At 33.8% G+C, this 24,697-nt stretch overlaps 1 protein-coding gene across 1 annotated transcript in view; it reads right to left on the bottom strand.

Annotated features, from left to right (window-relative positions):
• The window catches only part of SI (sucrase-isomaltase), a 114,747-nt gene that overhangs the window by 34,036 nt on the left and 56,014 nt on the right, over nucleotides 1-24,697 (bottom strand). The window contains exons 25-36 of the mRNA XM_069576813.1: nucleotides 16,081-16,287; nucleotides 14,094-14,248; nucleotides 12,481-12,649; nucleotides 10,774-10,870; nucleotides 10,553-10,665; nucleotides 10,337-10,462; nucleotides 8,742-8,870; nucleotides 7,892-8,002; nucleotides 5,486-5,548; nucleotides 4,029-4,145; nucleotides 1,675-1,762; nucleotides 575-713 (exon numbers count right to left, since the gene is read on the bottom strand). Of these exons, the coding sequence (XP_069432914.1) occupies nucleotides 575-713; nucleotides 1,675-1,762; nucleotides 4,029-4,145; nucleotides 5,486-5,548; nucleotides 7,892-8,002; nucleotides 8,742-8,870; nucleotides 10,337-10,462; nucleotides 10,553-10,665; nucleotides 10,774-10,870; nucleotides 12,481-12,649; nucleotides 14,094-14,248; nucleotides 16,081-16,287 (1,514 nt within the window). The remainder of the gene's footprint in view (nucleotides 1-574; nucleotides 714-1,674; nucleotides 1,763-4,028; nucleotides 4,146-5,485; nucleotides 5,549-7,891; nucleotides 8,003-8,741; nucleotides 8,871-10,336; nucleotides 10,463-10,552; nucleotides 10,666-10,773; nucleotides 10,871-12,480; nucleotides 12,650-14,093; nucleotides 14,249-16,080; nucleotides 16,288-24,697) is intronic.

Here is a 24,697-nt window from a genome sequence, read left to right as displayed (position 1 = left end):
TGATAAAAAATCCATCTGCCAGTTCAAGAGACATGGGTTCAATCCCTGGGTTGGGAAGATGCCCTGGAATAGAAAATGGCAACCCACTTCAGTATTCTTGCCTGGAAAATTCCATGGACAGACGAGCCTGGCAGGCTACAGTCCATGGGGTCGCAAAGAGTCAAACATGACTGAGCACGTGTATGAGTATTAAAGTTTGAGAAGCTCAAAGTCAATTACATAGTTTCTTATTTGCTAATAATGGATTTAAATAGCAGATTTAGCCTAGCATTTATGCTTTAATTAATGACATCAAACTATACATTGTTTACACATATTCATTAAAAAGTATTCTTTGAGCTCTTACTATTCCTGAGGCATTGTGCTACTATGAGCTGAGTACATGCTTGGGAACAAAATATAATAATTCAGGGTCCTTTGGGAATAGGATGAAAATTTAAAATAAATATACAGACAGAGAGAGAGAAAAAACTATTCCAAGTGCTTTGAATGATCAAGTAAGGTAAGATCAGCAGCGAAGGACTCAAAGTAAATCTAACAAATAATATAAAGGATGATTATGAAAATTGCTTACTCATAAGTAGGTTTCAGCTGTGACCATCCATATAGATTGTGAACATCATAATGCAAAACAGATGATCCATCACTAAGAATCTGCTCTGTTTCCATACACATGGTTCTGAAATGTAATCCATCAGTTCTTTTTGTGAGTTCTGGGGAGAATCAATGAAAAAACATTAATATGTTATAAAGTCATCTGTTTTGAAATCTGTAACCTGTACTCATAAGCTATTTTGGTAAAACATTAATCTCTGTTTGAAAAGAATACTTTTTAATCAATTGTGCACTTTGTTTATGCTAATTTTAAATTAAAAACTTGTCTGCAACTGTAAGTGATTGCAATTACAATTGTGACTGGAAAATATGTGCAAAATTTTGCTCTACTTAGTAACAAAAATGTTAATAATTAATATGAATTCATAAAATCATGAAAAATGTACTCCTTAAAATCTACTATATTTTATGCATTTAGATAAGAAATATTGATTAAATAGATTTTTTTTTTTAAAGATTCCATTTGCTAACATAAAGCCCTGGGATAAAGAGCCAAGCAAATGCTACAACAGCACTATTTCTTGATCAAATTGTTTCTCAGTTTCAGATTAAAATTATCAGAGCTTTGCCATAACTTTAGATGTTAACCATTTATTCAATTTACTGCCTATGTAGGAGTATGTGGATGAATGCCAAAAGACTGTTCTTTTCTCTCCTAGGTCAGGACAACCAAGGAAGTGCTGTTAGCATTCTTTCACTTTTTCCCTAGTAAAGAAAAACTTGAAAAAAAAAAAAAACCTTTATAAAAGATTTAAAGACTTTTATTCAAACAATATTGAGGATTCTCAAATCTGGGATGATTCATAAGAAAATCAAAGTAATCAAACCTAGAAATGTATTCATATAGGTAAATCATGTTTCTTGACCTTTTTTTTTTTTCTCAAAGTAATGTTAGATGATCTAGATGATATTGGTAATGAGCTGAGGTGTGGTCCAGTGTGCAAATGGGTAGTGAGAATTGGGAATGTGAATCCTATTCTCTAGATCATAAAGTATATAAACCTGATAAATAAATGATAATAACATGATAACATCAAAGGTATAACAGCTATATTGTACCTGGGAAATAAGGTGGATAATTTAGCTCTGTATTTCTGCATTGATTAGTAGTTGTTCCATTTACAAAACTTGATGGTTCATTCATATCCTTAAAGAGAGAAAGAAAAGTAAACAAAAACAAATTTAGGGCATATCTTCTTAAAAGAACTAATTTAGAAACTCAAATTGAAATAGCACATCCAAATAACAACACTTTTTTAAAAAGAAAAAAATATAAGACAATCCCAACAATACTAAAGAATTTAGTTTAGCTCAATATTTCTTAACATTTTACAGTTCATGTCTCCTTTTTTAAAATATAAAATATACTATTTTTCTCTGTAGATAAAACCTATATGTAAAAGTGAATTGTTTTCTGTGTTTCTAGACATAAAACTAAATTATAATAGTGTATATTCCCCCCATGTTTTTCCCTCCACTTCTGCCCTGGAACTTTGTATAATTTTTATTTTTGAACAATGGCTTGTGGTTTTTAAAACTGCAAGATATAGTTTACAAATACAGAAAACTTCAAAAAGTCTTTGAATACACATTTTAGAATCTTAGTAGCCACATATAAAAGGACCATCATATAAATATATAAATTAGTTGACAGTTAAAGGTGAGGAGGAAATGGCAAACCACTCCATTATTCTTGCCTGAAGAATCCCACGGACAGAGGAGCATGGTGGGTTATAGTCCATGGGGTTGTGAAGATTTGGACACGACAGAAGAAACTAACAAACACATTTAAAGGTAATTCCTTTAGCATAAAAAGGTTATTTTTTCTCAAACAAGATATAATTCTTGGGGATTATTTAATAAAATCCCTTATAGTGCACAACTTTATAAATAAAATAAAACTGTATTTCTGTTAATTTAAAAAATACATACACTTTTATATCCTCTAGCGTTGTATATAATATCACCTCTATAATTTTTTTAATTAAAAAAGTAAGTAAATTAATGCAGACATAAGGGGATTTTCCTGGTGGTTCAGACAGTAAAGCGTCTGTCTACAATGCGGGAGACCCGGATTTGATCCCTGGGTTGGGAAGATCCCCTGGAGAAGGAAATGGCAATCCACTCCAGGACTGTTGCCTGGAAAATCCCACGCACAGAGGAGCCTGGCAGGCTACAGCCCATGGGGTCGCAAAGAGTCGGACACGACTGAGCGACTTCACTTTCTTCACTAAAAAATCAACAGATAGACATCTAGGTTGTTTCCATGTCCTGGCTATTATAAACAGAGCTGCGATGAACATTGGGGTACATGGAAACAACCTAGATGTCCATCAACAGATGAATGGATAAGAAAGCTGTGGTACATATACACAATGGAGTATTACTCAGCCGTTAAAAAGAATTCATTTGAATCAGTTCTGATGAGATGGATGAAACTGGAGCCGATTATACAGAGTGAAGTAAGCCAGAAAGAAAAACACCAATACAGTATACTAACACATATATATGGAATTTAGGAAGATGGCAATGACGACCCTGTATGCAAGACAGGGAAAGAGACACAGATGTGTATAACGGACTTTTGGACTCAGAGGGAGAGGGAGAGGGTGGGATGATTTGGGAGAATGACATTCTAACATGTATACTATCATGTGAATTGAATCGCCAGTCTATGTCTGACGCAGGATGCAGCATGCTTGGGGCTGGTGCATGGGGATGACCCAGAAAGATGTTATGGGGAGGGAGGTGGGAGGGGGGTTCATGTTTGGGAATGCATGTAAGAATTAAAGAATTTAAAATGTAAAAAATAAAAAACTAAAAATAAAAAAAAATAAATTAAAAAAAATAAAAAAAATAAAGAGCAAAAAAAAAAAAATCAACAGATAAATTCACCTACAAATATCTAGAGAAGTATTATGCAAAATCTCCTGTATTAAATGTTTACTTGTGATACAGTAAATTCATTTTATGTTTTCTCAGAATTTTATTACTAAAACTCTTATATCAACACTTTAATGTTACACATAAAATTAGAACAGTATTTAAAGGATGATTTTGTTACATCTGTAAGAGACTATGACTTCTTAAACCAAAGACTGACAGTTGAGTGTGAGATTTATTCCTACATTGAATGAAAATAAAATAAGTATTTATAAGCACTTATAAATCATTAAAGAGACTACTTTGGTTTCTTGGTAAAGTTTATTCAGGAAAAAGCAGCCAAATACTTAAATTGAATTGTTCAAACTGCATTTTATCAGTTCTTTGCATAAGAAAGTTCTACAGAAAAAAATGAGTGAGATATTTTCATAAAGAATACTTTGCTAAGATTATATAGAATTTAGTACAATTTTTGCATAATCAGTACACAATAAATAACTTAAAATGTAAGTCTCTTAAAGTTTACTTACAATCCACAATCCATCAAATTTCATCTGGTTATTATAAAAATCTATAATTTCCCTTGCCCACCACTCTGCTGTAGAATTCCTGAAGAAATCTGGAAAAGCTGCATGAGCTCTGGAAGCCTGTAAAAACAAAAATTAGACCAACATGTAGAAAGTCATAACAGAAACCTTATATTTCAGTAAGACATTTATCTATCAGATTCACAAGTTGTCAACAAGTGATAGTAAAGACAACTTGACCTCAACTCTAATGAAATCATATCCGTGATCTTCCTCCAACAACCAAGTCTATGTGTGTCCTTAAATCTAAACTGAGTTTCTCATTGACAGCATATATATAACTTACAAACTGTTAGCTAGACTAAGAAAAAAGAGAAAGTTAAATAAAATCAGATATGGAAGATGAGAATTACAACTGATGTCACAGAAATAGAAAGGGTGGTAAGAGGCCATGATGAATACTAATAAAACAGACTGGATAACCTAGAAGAAATGGACACATTCCTAGAGTCACACAAACAATATCTGATGAGTAGATATACAAGCATCCTCAACCAAACTATTAGCAAAACACATTCAACAACACATCAAAAGGCTCATACACCATGAATAAGTGGGATTTTTCCCTGTGAGGCAAGGATTATATTACATACAAAAATCAATTACTGTGATACAGCATATCAACAGAATAAATGATAAAAATCACATGGTCATATCAATAACAGTGCTTCCCCAGTGGCTCAGTGGGTAAGGTATCCGCCTGTAATGCAGGAGCCACAGGAGACGCAGGTTTGATCCCTGGGTCAGGAAGATCTCCTGGAAAAAGAAGTGACAACTTATTCCAGTATTCTTGAAAAATTCCAAGGACAGAGGAGCGTGGTAGGCTATGGTCCAAAGGGTCCCAGAGTCAGACACGACTGAATGACTAAGCATAAGCATATCAATAAACAATGCAGAAAATGTATTTGATAAAATTCAACACTGTTTCATGATAAAAATAAAAAACAAAAAACTCTCAACAAACTAGGAATAGAAAGAAATTACCTTAACATGATGAAGACTATATATTAAATCCCGATAGCTAATATCATACTCTTTAGGAAACACCTTGAATATTTCCTTAATCATAATAATCTTGAGTAAGTAGAAAAAAGCTGAAGGCATTAAGTTTCCTAATTTCAAGATATATTCCAAAGCTACAGTAGTGAAAAGCATGGTCTTGGCATAAAAATAAACATATAGGCCAATGGCACAGTTAAAGAGCCCAGAAATCATCCACACATGTATAGTTAACTGATCTTTGACAAGAGTGAAAGAGTATGCAGTGAGGAAAGTATAGTCTCTTTAGCAAATGGTGCTGGAGAAACTGGATATTCACATGCAGAACAGTGAAATCTCTAATTATTAAATCTAAGTGCTGAATTTCTTTTAGTTCTATAATTAATCAATATGAAACTTACATTAACAGCTTCATCTTCAGTTAAACTTTCATCTATTGTCACATTAGGCAAATCTGGCCAAACCTACAAAAAGAGAAGAAATGAGAAACCAGCTCAAAATAAATTCAGTGTGGTATGACTTTTATAAATAAAGTATAAGAAAGTTTTATAAGCAAATAATAAAAAATATTCCCTTCAATTATTTGCTTAATTTGTGTTTTGGCATATGTATCATTTGCAAACTCTTTCCATTTTCCATATTAATCTTCTCTTTAATATGACAAATAAAAAAATCCAACCTTGGTGTAGGTAGTGATTTTGAAAACAATGCATGCAACCAAAGTGTCTAGTCAACAATTAATTTGAATCACATACACCAAATTTAATGTAATGTGATATATTAAAATTATTTCTACACTTACTCCAGGATAAAAATAAAAAACATTTGTAAAACAAAAATATATATATTTTTATATGAAAGGAATTGAATATCTGAGTTGGATGAGGCCACACTGAGGCAAATAATCCTCTTGGTTTTCACAGTAGTACTAAAATCCTTCTCTCTACCATATACCTAACCCAGTCACTGCCTCTTAGCCTACCAGTGTTTCTTCTATTCCAATCACAAACACAAAACAGGACTCAAATTCAATCATGCCAAAAGCTCTGGGATTTAAATTTATGTTGTAGAAAGTAGAATCTGCAGAAGGGTAATTACATATAAGAGATTAGTTGCTGATAGAGAATAGTGCTTAAAAGGTAATAAAATGAGAAAATATACAAAAATATAGAATTAGAAGAAAGTAGGAGGGAAATAATCCCTTTTAATAATCAATATTCTATACTTTCATGTTTCTTAAAACATTGTGATTTTTCACCTTTTACTGCAGAATTTTTTCTATTTAACTTTTATCTTTTTATTTTGAAATACTTTCAGACTTATAGAAAAGTCACAAACAATATACCTAGTGTTTTTCTGTACCCTTTACCATGCTTCTCTTAATAGTAATATATTTATAACCACTGTACAATTATTAAAACCGAGAAGCTAACATTAATAGAATATTACGAACTAATCTATTGGCCATGTTCAAATTTCACCACTTTTATCACTAGTGTTAATATTTTTGGTTTAAGATCCAAATAGACTTGCACATTGCATTTAATTACATCTCCCACTATGGAAATTATTTTCATTCTGACTGTGACTAGTGGATTTTTTTCTTTATTCTTTAAAAAATGTATTCTATATTAGAGTATAGTTGATTAACAATATTGTATTAGTTCAGGTATACAGTAATTATGTTATACATATACATGTATCTATTGTTTCTGAAATTCTTTTCCCATTTAGGCTTTTATAGAGTATTGAGCATCTTTATTCTTTGTGTATAAGCCAAAGGAGGATGTTTTCTATAATGTATTAATATACTCAGATCTGAATATTATTGTCTAAATGAAATACAACAAACTATTTTCCCTGTTCAAGTCAGGAATATAACTATAGCTTTTACAATTATACAAGATGTTTTAAAGAGAATTACAAATATTAAATAACTTTTGTAGTATAGAATAATGAATGACCATCTTATTAGCGACAATTTTATAATAAAACACAAAGGTACCAATAAATACAATAAAAAACACATTAAAGATGAAACAAATAGTATTTGGACATATGATGTATGAATTCTTTCTGTTTCTAATAGTTTGGATTGAACTCATGGAGTATCTATTGATGGTGACTTCAGCCATGAAATTAAAAGATGCTTACTCCTTGGAAGGAAAGTTATGACCAACCTAGATAGCATATTCAAAAGCAGAGACATTTCTTTGCCAACAAAGGTCCGTCTAATCAAGGCTATGGTTTTTTCAGTGCTCTTGTATGGATGTGAGAGTTGGACTGTGAAGAAAGCTGAGCACCAAAGAATAGATGCTTTTGAACTGTGGTGTTGGAGAAGACTCTTGAGAGTCCCTTGGACTGCAAGGAGATCCAACCAGTCCATCCTGAAGGAGATCAGTCCTGGGTGTTCTTTGGAAGGAATGATGCTAAAGCTGAAACTCCAGTACTTTGGCCACCTCATGTGAAGAGTTAACTCATTGGACAAGACCCTGATGCTGGGAGGGATTGGGGGCAGGAGGAGAAGGGAACGACAGAGGATGAGATGGCTGGATGGCATCACTGACTCAATGGTTGTGAGTTTGAGTGAACTCCAGGAGTTCGTGATGGACAGGGAGGCCTGGCATGCTGCAATTTTTAGGGTTGCAAAGAGTCAGACAGGACTGAGCGCCTGAACTGAACTGAACTGAACTGGAATCACTGTATCTCTTCTTCTGAATATGCCTTAACAGTTGCTTAATTAAGTAGAAACTTTCAGTGAAATAGCACTTTTACACTTATTTTATTTCAAGCTATCAATTCAATACCTTTGCCCAACAAATATCATTTGTGTTAGGCCATTTGACAAAGACATCTTTCTCCTGTCCTCTTTCAAAGGCAGGGTAAGGCTTCGTTTCATTTCCTGAAATTGCTGGATCCTAAAACGAAAATGAAATACAAAACAGGTGTCTATGATATAGAAGTATAGCCACCTGGGTAGCTGTTATGAAATATTACAATTTTCCATTATCAAATTATCATTGTATTGTATTATCACATAGACTGACAGATGGACTGACGGTATAAATTTCTGTGTTCTAGCTTGATTGTTTTTTAAATTTTCTAGAAGGAAAATTTAAGAACTTTTGAAAATGTGTTAGCTATGATTACAAGCAAGATTACTACTGTTTTTGTTTTGCTTTTATTTCCCCAGTGGGATTTCTGACTGCCTAGCTTGCTTTTGGTAATATATTGATGAAATAATCTCCCCATTGAATCACTAACTCGAAGCAAATTTTTAAACATGGCAAGAGTAAGAAGCTGTCCCAGAGAATGATATGAGATTCTTACAGGAATAGAAAAATCCATCATCACTTTGTGATAGTGTCTATAAACTGAGGTCAGTTTGTAGCTTGGGTGATTATTAAGAAACAGCCTGTCTTTGACTCCCAGCTTTATTTAGTCTTAGGTCTCTAAGGATAAACCCAAGAATGAAGATAGCCTTGTGGCTGCCCACGTAAATGAAGTGTTAAAGGAAGAAAGCTTTAGATTTGGGAGTAGAATTCAAACTTACATATTTCATATTTTGAAACACCTTTTCCTCCCTCATTAAGAAGAGAAGTCTGAACAAAACTAAGATAATAAGGCTCAGATAGGAGATAAAATATAAATACTGACCAGGATAATAATGTATCTCATTCCCTCACTTCTTATTTTGTCAACAAACTGAGGAAGGTCACGGAATTCATCATCAATTGTAAAGTCTAATTGCCTTTCCATGTAATCAATATCTGTGTACTGAACATCCTGAAAAATATGAGAATTGTAGTGTGGTAAGAATCAGCAGATTGAGTTTATCACATTCTATCATGTTTATAAAAGTAATAGTAGTATGAAAGTTTAAATGCTTGAGACTTGAGTAGTGCGATATTCAAGAAATAAAAAGAGCATGTATAGATGCAAAATATTCTAAGAACAAGTTCATATAAATGCTATGTTTTGTTAAAAGTTCATTAAATAGTAATTCTGATTTAGAAGTAAAAATCCTTTTAAATCACTATCTTTTGTTTTATAATTCCCAAAAGAAATAAGACACAAGAGTAAAGGACTTATGAGGTCATGAAATTGTATTAAATAATAACTTGGAATTTTGCACAGTATACAGAAATAAGTATTGCTCTATTTCTGGAAACAAAAAGCAAATATGGGATAATTTCAATAATTATAAAATTATAAAGGAGAATAAATTATTAATAAATTCATCAATTATTTAAAGTTATTCTTTTATCATCCATCAAAGTCATTTTCAAAATAATAGCCTAAGCTTAAATAAGCAAAATATTGTTTACCAGTAGATATTTACAAATATATTTATATGAATAAATGCTTTCATTATATTATTAAATCCTTAATTTAGGCCTAAATTACTTTAAAAATTATTTTCTGTTAAAGGCAATTTCTTTTTCTAGATATTACAAAAAATATGGATAACATAGAACTAATAATGAAAAAATCTTCTTCAATATATTTTTTCACTTTCATATCACTACCTCATTAACCTATACAATTAATTTCCCTATAATAATGTATTTGGGAACCATATGTTGGATTCTACTGTATGTCTTGATGTCTTATAAATGATACTCTACTTCTTCTTCTTAGAGGGAGTTCTTATATACAAAGCATTCTAGATTTCAATTTTTAAATATTACCAGGAAGATACCTGAGATTTCTTAATCTTGCTAAAAAATAAAAATCACAGGAACTGATTATTTTCGATACATAAAAATATTAATTTCCCACACATTGAGGGAAGAGGATATTCTGCAAGCCCACTTATTCTGTATGACAACTGTCATCAATTCCACTGCAAAAATCATTGTTTCACCTCAAATTTTTTGTAACTTTTCATATCAGTTGATGAAATAAGTTCCCTGGATTCTTACTCTCATTTAAAAGAAGACAATAAATGTGTTTGACTACCTATGAGACAGAGTTTCTAAGAGAAAAGCAAGTGCATAGTGACTTGTTTAGCACAACTCACAGTCATAAGACTGATGAGAAAGAAAGAAAAATAATGGTATTAGCCCTTTCTTTATCCCTCTGCTAAAGAAAATCAGTATAATCTGATATCCAATTCATTTTGTGCTACTAACAAACCAAGTATTGCTTTTTGTCAAAGGTTTAAATAATTTTAAAGTGTGTGTTTAATTATTTCATTCTGCTTTTATAGATGACATATTTAACACTGTTTTAAAAGTTGATATACATACATAAGGGATCCGAGCAGCCACCATGTCATTATATACTTCTTCAACTTGTGAAGTATTTCTGTACCCATAACGACATAACTGGAATCCCAAAGCCCAGTAAGGTGGCATGACTGGTTGGCCAATTACCTTTGAAAAAAAAAAAATTCTTGGTGAACTAAGATAAATACTTTATATTATAAAGAAAATGTTATCTCTTTTTAAAATGCACAGTCATACTTCATGGTATTGCTTTGTTACGACTTCTGGAGATGGGCCCAAAAACATATAAAAGTCCAAGATTCCTCCAATCATGCGATATGTCAGAGCAGGCATTGGCTGAAATGTAACATCTGGAAATCCAAAATATTATTACATTTTATCTATATATAAGTTATTATTTTATTTGAGTCACATAAAATATGATTTTTTAAATTTAAATTTAAAAAAAATTGTTTTACCCATTGCATTGCTGTTAAGTAAGAGAACTCCATGAGCATTGTTCTCATCTTCCAGAGCCATGTAATAGGGATGAAATCCATAGGAATTAAGTTTGTACTAAAATTTTAAAAATAAACATAATGTATATTTAAATAATAATAGCATGCGAATTTTTGTCAATGTGATATTTAAATTCACTATAAGATTGAGCCTAGGAATTTAAATATTCCTTCATTGCACACCCAAACTATGACTGAATTAAAACAAACACATTTTTTAAAAAATGTAATTATTCAAACCATTAGTGCATTAGAGTATGAGAATGAATATACAAATGTGTAATACTCACAAATACTGCCAAATTAACTTACATAAAGAAACCACTGGTTTTAGAATAGTTGTGTTTCTTTCCGTAGATTATGTATCTTAGTTTATTTACGAATTAGTACTTATTTTTCAATAATAGAATGTTTTATTAATGATTAAAGTGATCAAAGTACTCAATCTCAAGGACTTAATGGGATATCTAACTTTCTATACTAATTTATGATAGTATTTTAAATTAATATATTTTCCTCTACTGAGCATTTAATTTCATTTTCAGCATCATCTTTTATTTTTTCAGAATGGAAAATCTATATGCAGAGTCATGCAATGTCAAGATTACAAAACTTATAAGTTGAAGATCCCTAATCGAATTAATGTCATTGACCCACAATGAATCCTAGTAACTGAGTAGCATGTGACAGAAAATTTATATATTTAGGATCAAGGTTATATAAGCCTAACAGTGCCAATACTTAATGTTGAAGGGTTTTTGTTTTTTTTTTTTTGTTTGTTTTTTGATTCCCCAACCAAGGATCAAACTTGTGCTTCCTGCAGGGGAAGCATGGAGTTTTAACCACTGTACCACAAAGGAAGTCCCTGAAGGGTTTTAAAGAGGTAAACTTTGGTAAACATGGTCTTTCAAGCTGGAATAAATGAAAAACAGTGTTCATAGATTTGAACTATTGTGATACAAATAAAAATTGTATGAGTACTTTACAATAAGAAGTGGTTATGATAGTATACACATTTATAATCTCATTCTGAATATATCCTTTAAGTACACATGACAAATGGAAAATGCAAATGAACTAGTATTTTTATTAAAATGTGCTTTTCTATGATATATTTAGAGTAATTATAGTTAATACTAATTGTGAGAAATATATTAAATATTCATGAAATATATACCATTAATAAGACAAAACTTTGGGGAAAGTGTCATGAGCACATAAAAATATTTCCTAAGATTATAACTAACAGTATAACCTCATAAAAAGGCACAACTGCAGCTTAGGGTAACAAAGGAAAAAGTGAGAATCCAATCTTTATCTAAGGAGTAAAAAAGAAAATCTCAAGGAAAACCTTAGCCAGTTTTTTTTCTAAAAGCTGAAAGTAAACATGGTTTTGGCAGGGAATATTGAATCTGAATGTTCTTTCTATGCAGTTGAGAGAGCAAGCAATTAGGTCACGACCTCACTTCTCACTGTAGTCAATAATGTTATCTGATCAGTCATTTACTTTCACCTGTACTTTATTGTGACTTTTTGTTTTTCAGAAAAACACTCCAGCAACTGTCATGATTTCTAGTCCCTTTCTTTGTTTCAATATTGAAATACAGGCCGACAAGGAGATGACTGTGTCTTAGTTGCCACTTATGGTAGTCAAATACTGGTACTTACACCAGGGGGTTGGTCTCTGGTGAACATTCCCCAAGTATGCCAGTTCAGGTCACGCCTAAATGTTGTGTGTTCCATTTCCCCAAAACCATACACATATTCTGAAGGCAGGCGTGTAGATATCTGAATGAACTGGTTGTTAAAAGCAAAACCAGGAAGGCGAGAATCCCAACTGAAAACAAAAGAAAACATATAAACATATACAGTTTTATTCCTGTATATGCATACAAATAGGATCACAAATAATAATGGTAATTCTTTCTTAGGTGATCTGAAAATCAGTAGTATTTTTCCCTATATAGGGCTTATCATACCCAGATATAGATGGAAATAGATAATTATTCCAATACTTTTTTGGCTAACATAGCAAATATCAAAATCTGTTTCACAAATTCATAATCTTATTATGGCTATATGTGTATCTTTAGATATATATCACTTTTTAAAATAAAATCAATATGAATCTATAAATAATATATGACCTAGAAGTAATATATGTCCTAAGAATTGAAAGTCCTTCATTTTCCTGTTCTCTTGAGAGAATCAGCAAACTTTTACTACATATAGAATAAAAAGAAATCAATATCAAAATAAATAACACATAATGTATATTTTAATTTCAAACTCTATTACTATACCTAATCATTTTCATCTTTTAATTTATATTTGTAAAAACGTGTTTACAAAGAACTCCAGAAGAAATGTGTTACAGAGAATGTCATTTGCAATAAGAAGATAAAAGAAGAGGAAAAGAAAGTTGGCAGAGGAAGAAAACATTATTACAAAGAATTTGGAACATATTCATATTTTTATATTAATGATTTTGGAAAAGTATTTGCTAAAGAATAATACTTCCTGAATAACAATAAATAATGTCTCTGTACCAGGGATTTTCCACAAAATCATTTAGCTTTTTAACATTTGGAATGAAACTCTTCAACAGTTTGAAACAATATAACATGTTTTTCTTCATTATTTGTATCCATACTGACAATACCTGAAAACATCCTGACAACATCATGTAAAGAATACAGGGAAAGTTTAAATTACATAGAAGTATTTTGTAATAGAAAATACAAAGGAATATACTTTGTAGAACTTTTCACTAAAATAAAGGAAATATTTTAAAAATTAAGTTTATTCATTGAATATAAAAATCATGTCTATATGTACATATCTAAACTTCCTTTCATCAATTCCTGACAGAGATAGTATTAACTTGATCAAAATCCAGAACTAAAAAACTCCAATTTCAATCATTCTAATAAAATATGACATATTTCTAAATACATGTATAGATACTTATTTTGACAACACTCATCAGGCTTTTCAACATGAGTCTTTATTTTTGCTCTCAGCTTGAATGGAAGAATGGGTCTGATATTTAATAATAAAATTCATCACATCCAAAGTGTCAATAAAATCTTAGACCAGTTGTTAACAGCCCACCAACTTTCATTTTTGAATATTAAAATAAGCCAATTATTTAACATCTTTAAAACTACTTTTGATGTTCTGACACAGTAGCACAGTGAAGGCTGTGAAAATAATCATCCAACTTTGCCACCTAAGCTAAAATGAAACTATCTTTCATATCAAATAATTCAATCACTTACATAACTCTTCTTGTGCTTCTTCTTCGAATCTGAATGCCGAAAGGATTTTCCTTGATTTCAACATCATAAAGTCTAGTTTCATAAGTACTTGTTGGTGTAGTTGGAATGTTCAATGGTACTGGAACTTCATATCTCTTATTTTGGGCATCATAAATCTATTATAGAGAAATAATGAAAAGAAATATGTTTAGTTCTTAATGGTGACGTATTAGGTGTTGTGCTGTGCTTAGTCCCTCAGCTGTGTCTGATTCTTTGAGACCACATGGACTATTGCCTGCCAGGCTCCTCTGTCCATGGGGATTTTCCAAGCAAGAATACTAGAGTGGGCTGCCATGATCTTTTCAACCCAAGAACCCAGGTCTCCCACATTGTAGGCAGATTGTTTACCATCTGAGACACCAGGGAAACCCAAGAATACTGGAGTGGGTAGCCCATCTTGTCTCCAGGGGAACTTCATGATCCAGCAATCAAACTGTTGTCTCCTGCACTGCAGGTCGGATTCTTTACCAGCTGAATTATCAGGGAAGCCCAATATATTTAGGTACATATCATTAAATAATTTAAATAATGCCTCAAACAAGAACATTTACATTCTTATTTACATAATTCCTAATTTTGTATCCATGGCCCATATATCTATTTCAAATTCCATAAACATATATAGATATAGAATGAATTAAATAATGTACTATATTTTACCTGTTTTAATGTTTTCTAATTCATTTTTCCATACAGTAAGAACTCTTAAAGAAGAGAACTTTCAGAGCTAGATATTCACTTATATGGATACACAAAATTATTTACCACTCATGGTTAGACACAGTTGCCTCAATATTTTAACCTTATGTATGATTTTACAATGAATATTAATGCTAATTTATCTTCATTCACATCTTTACTTAGTATATTACTTACAAGTGATAATATTAGGTCAGAATGTATTACAATTTGTACGGTCCTTGATATCTATTGGTAAACTATTTTCCAGAATTAGTATATTAAAGAACATTCTCATTAAAATATGTACTCTAATACTATTCTTTGTTAAACAAGAAAACACTTTTTTTCTAAAATTGCCATTTATTTCCTTGCTGTAGAGGATAAACATGGTTTCCTCATTTTTTGTATTTTTCTTTAATTTCTTTCATTTTTATTAGCCTCCAATTAAAATAAATAAATTTATATTAAAAAATAAAGGGTGTTAAGTATTTTAATATTTTATTCCAGATTGTATTTCTTCAGTTAAATGCCTGCATATGTATGGGTTGAAATTGCTTTCCATTTGTCATATATGTAGTACAATTTCTAATAATTTTCTTAATGGAGTTCTTCAGTGCTCTTCCTTTGTGGCTCAGCTGGTAAAGAATCTGCCTGCAATGTGGGAGATCTGGGTTCAATCCCACATTTAGGAAGATCACCTGGAGAAGGGAAAGGCTACCCACTCCAGTATTCTGGCCTGGAGAATTCCATGGACTGTATAGTCCATGGGGTCACAAAGAGTCGGACACGACTGAGTGACTTTCACTTCACTTCACTTCAGTGCTCTTAAGTAAAAGATAACTGCTAAGTATAGCTATTGAAAGAAATTATTTCTTTTGTATTTCTTACTATATTGGCCATAAACTTCAGATCACTGTTTAAAAAGAATGGAAACAATAAGGATCTTATTGTGTTTGTTTTGTCCTATTTTGTTTACTTGAATGAAACAACCAACAGAGTCCAACTAAATGATTTATCAATAATTTAAATGATTAAAAATCACCATTATATGTTTAATTGTTCAAAAAGCTAGCAAAAACAGAAAATTTTACTTTTTGTGCATCTAGCTATGGGCTCTGTAGGAAGACAAAGAAAGCTTTATAGAATCAAAAGACCATCAATCCAATTAATAATCCTTAATATTACATGAAAAACCCAAGCACCTAATCTATTTAAAATTTTTCTTGAGACATGAATCATGCATTGTGATAGTTTATAATAAACATACCTTAAACTGCAACATATCATCTTTGTGATATTTCACCTCCACACGAAGAGATGAGATGGAATCAGAAGGTAGCTTTATTCGAGGATTTGCAGTATTCAGTTGGAGGTCAGCTGTTATACCCACTGACGAGTACTGAGTTGAGTGGACTAAATAAGAGTTGTCTTCTTTAGGAAAGTAACACTCAGGTGCTTTGGATCCTAACTGAGCCTAAAAACACAATACATGTTCATTTCAGAAATTGTAAGAATTGTAATGTTTAGCTAAAGAAAACCAGAGTAGACATGTTAACCACATGTATGACTTATACAATTTTTACATTAAAAATCTGTAGTTTACATTAAATATTAATTAAAATTTATATTATTTGTGTAATAAAATACATTAAATAATTTACAAATTATTTAATACTAAAATGAAAGTGCAATCATAACACAAAATATCTATCAGGCAACATTATCTATCAGGATAGCCATTCCCTCTCCAGGGGGATCTTCCCAACCCAGGGATTGAACCCAGGTATTCTGCATTGCAGGCAGACCCTTTTCCATCTGAGCCACCATCCTAAGAAGACATCAACTAGACCCAAACTGATGGACATTCTACCACAAACCTTGCCAGTAATCTTCAATTATAAAAAGCAAGACTCAGAAATTTCACAACTTAGGAGGAAACAGAGATCAAATTGCAAACATCCGTTGGATCATTAGAAAAGTACTGGAGTTCCAGAAAAACATCTACTTCTGCTTTATTGACTACGCCAAAGCCTTGGACTGTGTGGATCACAACAAACCATGGAAAATACTTAAAGAGATGGGAATACCAGAACACCTAACCTGTCTACCGAGAAATCTGTATGCAGGTCAAGAAGCAACAGTTAAAACTGGACATGACTGGTTCCATATCAGGAAAGGAGTACATCAAGGCTGTATATTGTCATCCTTCTTATTTAACCTATACGTAGAGTACATCATGCAAAATGCCAGGCTGGATGAAGCACCAGCTGGAATGAAGATTGCCGGAAAAAATATCAATAACCTCAGATATGCAGATGACATCACCCTTATGGCAGAAAATGAAGAACTAAAGAGCCTCTTGATGAAAGTGAAAGAGGAGAGAAAAAAAACAGGCTTAAAGCTCAACATTCAAAAAACTAAGATCATGACATCCAGTCCCATCACTTCATGGCAAATATATGGGGAAACTGTGGAAACAGTGGCAGGCTTTATTTTCTTGGATTCCAAAATCACTGCAGATGGTGACTGCAGCCATGAAATTAAAAGATGCTTGCTCCTTGGAAGAAAAGCTGTGACCAACATAGACAGCATATTAAAAAGCAGAGACATTACTTTGCTGACAAAGGACCATCTAGTCAAGGCTATGGTTTTTCCAGTAGTCATGTATGGATGTGAGAGTTGGATTATGAAGAAAGCTGAGCACCAAAGAATTGATGCTATTGAACTGTGGTTTGGAGAAGACTCTTGAGAGTCCCTTGGACTGCAAGGAGATCCAACCAGTCCATCCTAAATATTCATTGGAAGGACTGATGCTGAAGTTGAAACTCCAATATTTTGGCCACCTGATGCAAAGAAGTGACTAATTGGAAAAGACCCTGATGTTGGGAAATATTGAAGGCTGGAGAAGGGACCAACCGACAATGAGATGGTTGGATAGCATCACTGACTTGTTGAACATGAGTTTGAGTAAGCTCCAAGAGTTGGTGATGGACAAGGAAGTCTGGCATGCTGCAGTCCATGGGGTGGCATAGAGTTGGACACAAGTGAGTGGCTGAAATGAACTGAACTGAACTGAGGAGATCCTTGGGTCAGGAAGATCCCCTGGAGAAGGGATTGGCTACCCACCCTAGTATTCTTGCTTGGAGAATTCCAGGGACAGAGGAGCCTGGCACAACGGAGTGACTAACACGTTCACTTTCTTTCTAAATCTCAGTGCCTAAGTTGTTTGGCTGAATGTGGCTTAAAAAATGCCGGAAATTGTGCAGACTGCTCTCCCTTTATGAAAGTTCGAGTGGGTCCAAAAGACACAACCACGCTATATTTGCCTAGTTCATTCACTATCACACTGCACTGGATAACATTTTCCTTTTGTCTTCATGAAAATCCTCCCAATTCTCATCATCTCCTAATGATTTTCCTTATTATTTCAGTATGGAAAGGAAAGCAATCAGAAGAAATATCAGAATAAAACAGGACAACTACCCGACCACCTCTTTACTTCCTGTTACAAAATATTTTCTGCCTGTGATTCTATGTAAGGAGAACCATTTCATTTGTGCACCCAGTCCCATGCCTCTTTACCAGAAAAGACATTTCTCCTGCAATTCTCAACTTTCTGTCCTGTATTACTAACATTCCACTCATTACAAGTTATTCCCACTGGCATAAACTGATTTGATTTTTCCCATCTTGTGGTGCTAGTTGTAAACATTGCACCTGCCAATGCAGGAGACTCAAGAGATGCAGGTTCAATCCCTGGGTTGGGAAGATATCCTAGAGAAGGAAATGGCAACCCACTCCAGTATTTTTGCCTGGAGAATCCCATGGACTGAGGAGCCTGCAGGCTACAGTCCACGGGGTTGCAAAGAGTCAGATATGACTGAGGTGACTTAGCATGCACGCATCTTAAAGAAACTGTTGCCTCATTAATTTCTCCAATTACTGCTCTATTTTTTATGCTTTCCTTATGGTCAAAGACAAAAAGCTCACCATATTCTCTATGTCTAAGTTGTGACGGCAGTGTTAATGGAATCTCATTCTCTCTCTGATGAGGCTTTTATTCCCAGAACTCTATCAGTATTTCTCTTGTAATAGTTACCAAAGACTTTCATGATGCCAAATCCATGCCACTTTCCAGTTCTTATCTTACTAATTTATAAGCATAACTTTTACAATTGAAATTTTTTCTGTCTTGAAATGCCATATTTACTTGGCTGGCAAGAACAACAATTAGATTGCTTTCAATCTAATTCATTTACAATTTATTTTCAGTCTCTTAACTGATTCTTTATCATTTCACTGAGTCAAAGTGTTGGATGATTCAGAAGTTTAGTTTTTGAACTTTCCCCTTTTCAAGCTCCTTCCTTTGATGATGTCAGTGCATCACATAACTTTAAAAACTATATATATATATATATATATATATATATATATACACACACTGACTCTATATTTTATATCTTACCAATAATGTAAAATTTTCAGTTTCATTAGTTTCAGTTCAGTTCAGTCACTCAGTCGTGTCCAACTCTTTGCAACCCCATGGACTACAGTACCTCAGGCTTTCTTGTCTGTCACCAACTCCCAGAGCATGCTCAAACTCAGGTCCATCGAGTTGGTGATGTCATCCAATCATCTCAACCTCTGCTGTCCCCGTCTCCTCCTGCCTTCAATCTTTCTCCAAATCAGGGTCTTTTCCAATTAGTCAGTTCTTCACATCAGGTAACCAAAGTATTGGAGTTTCAGTTTCAGCATCAGTCCTTCCAATAAATATTTAGGATGGACTGGTTGGATCTCCTTGCAGTCCAAGGGACCCTCAAGAGTCTTGTCCAACACCACAGTTCAAAACCACCAATTCTTTGGTGCTCAGCTTTCTTTACAGTCCAACTCTCTCATCCATACATGACTACTGGAAAATCATAGCCTTGACTAGATGGACATTTGTCAGCAAGGAAATGTCTCTGCTTTTTAATATGATGTCTAAGTTGGTCATAGCTTTTCTTTTAAGAAGCAAGTTTTTTTTTTTTTTTTTTCATAGCTTCAGTAGGCATCTGTAGTGATTTTGAAGCTCAAGAAAATAAAGTCTGCAACCATTTCCACAGTTTCCCCATCTATTTGTCATGGAGTAATGGGACTGGAAGCCATGATCTTAGTTTTTTGAATGTTGAGCTTTAAGCCAACTTTTTCACTCTCCTCTTTCACTTTCATCAGGAGACTCTTTAGTTCCTCTTCACTTTCTTCCATGAGGGTGGTTTCATCTGCATATCTGAGGTTATTGACATTTCTCCGGTCAATCTTGTTTCCAGCTTGTGCTTCATCCAGCCTAGCATTTCACACGATGTACTCTGCATATAAGTTAAATAAGCAGGGTGGCAATATACAGCCTTGATGTACTCCTTTCCCCGTTTGGAAGCAGTCTTTTGTTCGATGTTTTGTTCTAACTGTTGCTTCTTGACCTGCATACAGATTTCTAAGGAGGCAGATATAGTTTGTTGTGATCCACTCAGTCAAAGATTTTGACATAATCAATAAAGCAGAAGTAGATGTTTTTCTGGAACTCTCTTACTTTTTCTATGATCCAAAGGATGTTGGCAAATTGATTTCTGGTTCCTCTGCCTTCTGTAAATCCAGCTTGAACACATGGAAGTGCACAGTTCACGTACTGCTGAAACCTGTCTTCGAGAATTTTGAGAATTACTTTGCTAGCATGTGAGATGAGGGCAATTGTGCAGTAGTTTGAATGTTCTTTGGCATTGCCTTTCTTTGAGACTGGAATGAAAACTTACCTTTTCCAGTCCTGTGCCCAGTGCTGAATTTTCCAGATTTGCTGGCATACTGAGTGCAGCACTTTCACAGCATCATCTTTTAGGATTTGAAATAGCTCAACTGGAATTCCATTACCTCCACTAGCTTTGTTCATAGTGATGCTTCCTAAAGCCCATTTGACTTCACATTCCAAGATGTCTGGCTCCAGGTGAGTGATCACACCATCGCAGTTATTCAGGTCATGAGATCTTTTTTGTATAGTTCTTGTGTGTTCATTAGTTTATATCTCACAATTGGAAAGCTTCACTTTGATTTATATTGAAAGTCTTAATTTTAATTTTTCCAAAACAAAACTCTTCCTCTCCTTGCTTGTTTCCCCATAGTTTTGACAGTGTGTTACTAAATACTTTCTCTTTTTCTCAGCTGTTTACACCAAAAACTTGCAGTCATTTTACTCTTCTTTTCTCTCATATCCCATATCCAATCAAAGAACAACATTTTCTAGTTTTAGGTTAAAAATATGGACAAATGTCAATCGTGTGTTTGTTTAGTCACTAAGTTGTGTCTGACTCTTTGTGACCCCATAGACTGTAGCCCACATGGTTCCTATTTCCACGGGATTTGTAAGCCAGAATACTGGAGTGGGCTGCCATTTCCTCCTCCAGGGGATCTTCTTAACTCAGCAATTGAACCTGATTCTCCTGGGTCTCTTGCACTGGCAGATGGACTCTTTACCAGTAAGACACCTGGGAAGCTTCCCACAAAGTCAAACACTTATTACTAATTCTACCATTACCACTTTGGCTCAATCTACCAATATTTTACTTTTTTACTGCAGTAACCTCTTTCCTGGTCTCCCTGTCTTAGTTTTCTCACAGTCTGTTCTCAACACAGAAACCATTATAGTTCCATTAACATGGAAATTTAATCTACTTATTTGTCTGTTCAAAACTCTCTAGTAGAATTCGATCTCGGAGTAGAAATCTTATTACTAAAAGTGGTCTGAGTAACGGAACTACATTATCTGTTTCAATATGTCTGTAATTTTATCTCTTCCTGCTCTTCTTCCCACTCATTCTGTTTCAGACATGATGGCCTCCTTGCTGTTTGTAGACTCCACCAGGTACATTTTTACTTCGCATTCAATTCAGACTGATTTATTTTCTTTCTGGAATATTATTCCTTCCTTCTTTCCTCTGTCTCTTTTAACAAATGCCACCTTTTCAAAGAAACCTTTTGTGCACACTAATTATAGTTACACCACTGGCATCCCACATCCTCCCTTTTCCTTTTCTGCTTTTTGTTCTCTGTAATAATTATCTAACATAGAACACAATTTTTATTTTTTAAGTGTTTAAAATATTTTTGATGTGGACCATTTTTAGTCTACTGAATTTGTTACAATATTTTTTTCTGTTTTATGCTTTGTTTTTTGGCTACAGGGCATGTGGGATCTTAACTCCCTGAAGAGGGATTGAACCCACAGCCCCAGTACTGGAAGACAATGTCTTAACCACTGGACCACCAGGAAAGTCCCTAAAACAGCTTTTTAAGTTATCTGTTTGTTTTCCCACACTGAAATATAATCTCTAACAGAAAAAAGAGTTTCATTTATTTTGTTCTCCTAGAACAGTGCCTAGAACATAGTAAGTAGCTCTCAAGTATTTATTAAGTGAATCAAAGAATAAACAGTATGGTCTAAAGAAACATTAATTTTCTAAATTATATTTGATAAATTTCTAATATTAAAGCTCCACTTATTTGACTTAAAAATTTATAACGTGTTGAATATGAAGAGTAACAGTAATGGGAAGAATAAATCTTTCACACTTTCTTATTAGAAGTTATTAGAGCTTTAGTACCATCCTTTAAATTCAATTTGATAACAGAAGTGGCCAGGCACTGAACTCAATGGAGGATGGATATGGATTTGAATGAAGTAAAAAGAAGATACTGTAGGCAAACTGTAATGATACTTCAATATTTGTTTTTATTGATTTCAGAATCTTTTCTCCTTCTCTCTTGTTTTCTTCAGTTCTTTTGAAACTTTCCTAATGTTAAAGATTATGCAATTTTACCAAGCAATGAAGAGGAATGAGGGCCATCTCTTTTTGGGCAGGTATTTTATGTTTTCTTCATATAAGTACCGATATTTCTGGGAACTTGCTGGCAGATGAGTCTAGACTCTTCTCAGTGTAATAAGACATGCATTTAATTTGTGGGTAACATGAAATTTGGAAAACTCAGCAGTGGCCACAGGAATGGAAAAGGTCAGTTTTCATTCCAATCCCAAAGAAAGGCAATGCCAAAGAATGCTCAAATTACCACACAGTTGCATTCAACCCACACACTAGTAAAGTGCTCAGAATTCTCCAAGCCAGGCTTCAGCAATACATGAACCATGAACTTTCAGATTTTCAAGCTGGTTTTAGAAAAGGAGGAGGAACCAGAGATCAGATTACCAATATTTGTTGGATCATTGAAAAAGCAAGAGAGTTCCAGAAAAGCATCTATTTCTGCTTTATTGACTGTGCCAAAGCCTTTGACTGTATGGATCACAATAAACTGTGAAAAATTCTGGAAGAGATGGGAATACCAGACCACCTGACCTGCCTCTAGAGAAACCTGTATGCAGGTCAAGAAGCAAAAGTTAGAACTGGACATGGAACAACAGACTGGTTCCAAATAGGAAAAGGAGTACATCAAGGCTTTATATTGTCACCCTGCTTATTTAAATTATGTGCAGAGTACATCATGAGAAAAGCTGGGCTGGAAGAAGCACAAGCTGGAATCAAGATTGCCGGGAGAAATATCAATAACCTCAGATATGCAGATGACACCACCCTTATGGCAGAAAGTGAAGAATTAAAGAGTCTCTTGATGAAAGTAAAAGAGGAGATTGGAAAAGTTGGCTTAAAACTCAACATTCAGAAAACTAAGATCATAGCCTCTGGTCCCATCACTTCATGGGAAATAGATGGGGAAACAGTGGAAACAGTGTCAGACTTTATATTTTTGGGCTCCAAAATCACTGCAGTTGGAGACTGCAGCCATGAAATTAAGAGACCCTTACTCCTTGGAAGGAAAGTCATGACCAACCTAGACAGCATATTAAAAAGCAGAGACATTACTTTGTCAACAAAGCTCTCTCTAGTCAAGTCTATGATTTTCCGAGGAGTCATGTATGGATGTGAGAGTTGGACTATAAAAAATACTGAGTGCCAAAGAATTGATACTTTTGAACTGTGGTGTTGGAAAAGACTCTTGAGAGTCCCTTGGACTGCAAGGAGATCCAACTAGTCCATCCTAAAGGAAATCAGTCCTGGGTGTTCATTGGAAGGACTGATGTTGAAGCTGTAACTCCAATATTTTGGTCACCTGATGAGAAGAACTGACTCATTTGAAAAGACCATGATGTTGGGAAAGATTGAAGGCAGAGGAGAAGGGGACAACAGAGGATGAGATGGTTAGATGGCATCACTAACTCAATAGACATGAGTTTGGGTAAACTCCGGGAGTTGGTGATAGACTGGGAGGCCTGGGGTGCTGCGATTCATGGGGTCCCAAAGAGTCAGATATGACTGAGTGATTGAACTGAACTTGAAATAAATGTGTGTTGTTGTTGTTGTTGTTGTTGTTTCCCAAAAAATCCCAATGATGTAACCAAAAGCTCAGAATTCATAAAATTAGATAAGCACATGAGGGTACTCTTCTCATACACCCTTCTGTAAAAACTTCTGCTTTTAATGACCATCATTGTTCTTGAAGGTTTGACCAGAATTACTGGCAGAAATTGTCACCTCTTAGTGGACCAGTTACAACCTATCAATCAATTTCAGAAGTTTCGATAACTTGAGACAATGCTTTTGAAAGACTACTCCCTACTGGCAAAATGCCTTGCTGAACTAAGCTAGTCAGTCACAACCAACATCTAACAGTTTGCCACAAATAGAATTCTATTTTATTAAATAAAGTTACACTATTTCTAAAGTACCTGGAGCACAATTTACACATACATTTAGCATAGCAGTACTAAACCATGTCTTTGGAGAATTAATTAAGATAAATTACCTATTGGAAGTTTAATTTCAAATTCCAAATGCTTCTCTAGATGAATT

Source organism: Ovis canadensis, chromosome 1, assembly GCF_042477335.2.
Source record: "Ovis canadensis isolate MfBH-ARS-UI-01 breed Bighorn chromosome 1, ARS-UI_OviCan_v2, whole genome shotgun sequence".
NCBI classification, from domain to species: Eukaryota; Metazoa; Chordata; class Mammalia; order Artiodactyla; family Bovidae; genus Ovis; species Ovis canadensis.
The sequence above is the reverse complement of the archived record's forward strand: the minus strand, read 5'-3'. Positions and strand labels throughout refer to the sequence as shown.